The sequence below is a fragment of the Saccopteryx leptura genome, chromosome X (assembly GCF_036850995.1).
Source record: "Saccopteryx leptura isolate mSacLep1 chromosome X, mSacLep1_pri_phased_curated, whole genome shotgun sequence".
NCBI classification, from domain to species: Eukaryota; Metazoa; Chordata; class Mammalia; order Chiroptera; family Emballonuridae; genus Saccopteryx; species Saccopteryx leptura.
In genome coordinates, this window is record NC_089516.1 from 81,523,783 (window position 1) to 81,527,715 (window position 3,933).

Sequence of the window (3,933 nt, forward strand, 5' to 3'; positions counted from 1 at the left end):
CACTCAAAGTTTAATGTACATAGGAACTATCTGCACATTTTGTTAAAATAGAGTCTGATTCAGTAGGTCTGAGATGGGCACCTGAGATTCTGCATTTCTAACTGGTTCTCAGATGATGCTGATCCAGCCAGTCCATGAACCATTTCTGCAGTAATACTCTCCACAAATTACAAGTGTGGGTAGATGTGCTAACCTTGTAAGGCAGTACCAGGCAGGAATTTCTTAGATCATTTCCTCTAAGGAAAGAGGAATCAAGTAGACAAGGTATTGACAGATAAGAAAAATGCTCAAATTTTATCCTAGACTCTCATTTGAATCTGGTGAGATATGGCTGTATGCAAAAACACACCTACAAAACCATAAATAAATGCAGAAAGGATTGTTTTGCTAAAAAAATCTGGCATAAATTGGGACCGAAACATCACTGAGGTGTTACCCACTTAGGTAAGCACAATTCTAATGTGAAAAAAAGAGGGGGGTTTTATCCTTAATTCTATGACTGTCTAGGCTGCAGCAGGTTTGGGGCTCACTAGGGGCTACAGGAAAATCAACTGGGCTTTCTCACCTTGAGGACACCAGGCATCAGCCACAGTGGGGGCCCTAAGAGGGTGCAGAAGTCCTGAGAAGGAGCAGAGTGCAAAGCAGACACAGCAGTACCCAGGAGAGGGTGACACCCACCTTTTGGCTTCCTGGACTTGTTCCTGGGCATGGGTGAGATGCTCATCTAAGTGTCTGATGAGGTCCTGGTCCTTCTAGTGTAGGGATAAAGTAAAGGCCAGGCCAACACAGATAACATATTCAGTACCTCATCTAATCCAGTCGGCAATCCTTGGAGGCAAGTATTATTTCACAGATAAAAAGACTATCCTTTACAACAACAGATTTTTTTTTTTATAACTGCCAGATTGATTATTCTAGATACCAGTCTCAGAGGTAATGTTTTATATATATTTTAACAACAAGAATTTCAAGTGTCTCCACTGCCTTTATAAACTCACTGAACAATCCTTTTTATTCTTTTTGTGTATTGTTTTCTTTTTTTAACTTAGTATTTCTCTATGAGAAAAGTAATTTATGTTCTTTAGAGAAAAAAAATTAACAGATGAATAGAAAGAAACAAAAATCACCCACAATCTCACAACTAAGAAGAACATTGTTAACCTTTTAGGGACCAAAATTTTCTAATTTTTCCTGTGCATGGATGTACTATATGAAGTTATGTTTTGACAAAAGTGAATCAAGTCTATAGATGATATTATAAGCTGATTTATTGTTCCAAGAATAATAATTTCTTTGCAGTATTCCTAGGTAAAAATCCCCTACTGATAGAGTACTGCAGTTGGGTCATAAAGATGCTAACACAAGTGAAACTTAAAGCAAAATAGCAAAATATTGGTATAAGGTTAAAGCCTTGGGCTGGGCAAACACCTGCTAGGGGCACTACACAAAAGGAACGTCTTCAAAACCTCTTTGTGGCATCCTGCAGCCTCCTCTGAGTTACCTTGGGCCCCTCGGGTGAAAGGGGTCCTATAAACATTTTTACATCCATAAAACCCTTTCCCCCCAATAACCTTCTGGTTTTCTTCATCTCATCCTCTACCCTAGCCATCTCATCAAACTCCCTTATCATCTCCTCATTGCTCAGATGCATATCGTGGATGGCCTCCTTGTATTCCTTGAGGCACTGAGCCAGCCCCTGGCTGGATTTTCTTTTGGCATTCCTGGGGACATCACCCCAAGCTGGGCGCTTTCCTGCAACCCTTGGTTCAATGGCTGGTTTTCCTTCTTCTTTTGGCTTTCCCTCAGTCACCGGCTCTCCCTTGATCTTTGGTTTTCCTTCTTCCTTTGGCTTTTCGTCGCTCTCTGATTTTCTTTCCTCTTTTGGCTTTTCGTTGCTCTCCTGCTTTCCTTCTTCCTTTGGCTTTCCCTCACTCTCTTGTTTTCCTTCTTCCTTTGGCTTTTCGTTGCCCTCCTGCTTTCCTTCTTCCTTTGGCTTTCCTTCACTCTCTTGTTTTCCTACTTCCTTTGGCTTTCCCTCACTCTCTTGTTTTCCTACTTCCTTTGGCTTTCCCTCACTCTCTTGTTTTCCTTCTTCTTTTGGCTTTCCCTCACTCTCTTGTTTTCCTTCTTCCTTTGGCTTTCCCTCACTCTCCTGGCTTTTTTCTTCCTTTGGCTTTCCCTGGTTTTCTAGTTTCCCCAAGATCAATGGCTTTCCCTCAGTCAGTGGCTTTCCATCTTTTGAGTTTGCCACATTGTCTGGATTTTCCTTAACCGCTCTTATTTCCTCTTCTTCTGTCTTTCCCTTGCTTTCTCTCTTTCCCTCATTTTCTAAGTTTTCCTTGTCTTCCAGAGCATGAGCTACTTCTGGCTTCCCAGTATTCTGAGACTGTTCGTTTTGCATCATTCCTCGGTTTTCAGGCATTCCTTCATTTTCACTGCATAGTTTTTCCATGTTGAGAAGTCTCCTCCTTTTCCTGTCCTGAGGGATGGGGGGAGGGAAGAAGACATACAGAGGAAACAATGAACACTGAGGGCTTGGAAATGGAACGCAGGTACAAATAGGGCTGGCATCTTGTCCCTTGTCATGGTTCCCCTGACCTAGGGCAGCCCTTCAAGTGTGCTTTCTGCCACCCTTTTCTACCCCATCATTCCTACTACGAACAGGAGACATTTTTTTTTTTTCCCTGGCAGGCCCTGCTATTTTCTCCATTTGCTTGGTAAGGCAGAAGTATGTGTAAATGTGCTGGGAAGTGGGCAGTGGGGCCCCAAATTGTGCTCATGCTGTGCCTTCCACTCTCTCCACATGCCTGAGTCTCTATCTACAGGAATTGTGGACAGTTTCCTCTCCTTTCCTAGCCTAGCCCAGAGCTGATAACAACAGACACACAGACCTGAAACAGACAAGTAAAGGGGTTGGCAACTCGCTGAACAAACAAGGACTCAGGTCCCTTTCCTTAATCCCAGCCCTGTTCACCCAACATTTACCACCCACATATACCCCCCCCCACCCGTACTTGAGCACCAGATCAAGAGGCTTTCCAAACTGTTTTGGCCTGGTGCGTTTTTCCCTCGTAGGCAACCCGCTCCCCTCCTATCCCCTTTTCTAGAAGGTCAATATTTCTTCACAGGCACATTATGAGAGGTGGTTTTTTCCAGAATATGACTACGAGTTACTGTCTTATGGCGGAAACATACTTCCTCATTTCACTCTCGAAAATGGATGGAGGGCGCAGAGGTGGAGCGTCGAGGAGGAGGAGGCAGCAGGGTCTGTATCAGGGTTCCCCTTCCCCACAGGCCTACGCGGGATCCTCAGAGCCTCGTCCCCCTCCTTCCTCATCTCCCAGGCTCCTTCGCTCCCCTTGCCCTGCCTCTGGTCGCGGGTCCTTCTCACATCCACCTCCAAACTTTCCCCGGTACCCTGGTAGCGCCCACCTTCATACTGACCTGCTTCCAGGATCAGGAGGCTTGTGCCTCTTTGGGCTCGTGGAAGCCGGCTCTCTTTTTGCCCGCTGCCGCGGCAACTCAGAGCGCTGGCACCACGCGGGCAACAGAAGCAGACGGCGCTGGGACCTGACCAGAGTGGGCAAGGGGACTGCTGCTCACGTGAACGCCAGTCGGGTCACGTGAGTGACGCATCATCCCAGACCGCCCGCATACCGCCCCTCTCTCCCCCTTATCCGAGTCACCGAGAGAGCAGGAATGGGAAACTTTCTGATCGCAGGTGGTTTATTTACGTAGCGAATTTCAGGTCCTTGCCCAGCTTCCCTGTGAGACGCCCCTTTCCGCCAGGTGCGACGGCTGATCCATCCCACGGAGGGTGCTGGACTTCCCTAGGAGTGCTCAGCAACTGCGCCCCAGCCCACGTTCAAGACCGGCTCTGCCTGACCCAGAGCGCCGGTGACGGTGCCTGCCACGTAGCTGCCCTGCTACCTG

The 3,933-nt window shown here is 46.8% G+C and overlaps 1 protein-coding gene across 1 annotated transcript; it reads right to left on the reverse strand.

The window, feature by feature from the left end:
- Nucleotides 1-1,250: 1,250 nt before the first annotated feature.
- On the reverse strand, nt 1,251-3,584 carry TCEAL2 (transcription elongation factor A like 2). The gene is made up of 2 exons (XM_066356262.1): nt 3,445-3,584; nt 1,251-2,479 (listed from the first exon to the last, which is right to left on the reverse strand). Exon 2 carries the CDS (start codon nt 2,450-2,452, stop codon nt 1,460-1,462), a length of 993 nt encoding a protein of 330 aa, XP_066212359.1. The 5' UTR covers nt 2,453-2,479; nt 3,445-3,584; the 3' UTR covers nt 1,251-1,459.
- Nucleotides 3,585-3,933: the final 349 nt, after the last annotated feature.

What these genes read in the sequence shown, in the direction of transcription:
- TCEAL2 (XM_066356262.1), bottom strand. Translation starts at nt 2,452, where the DNA reads ATGGAAAAACTATGCAGTGAAAATGAAGGAATGCCTGAAAACCGAGGA.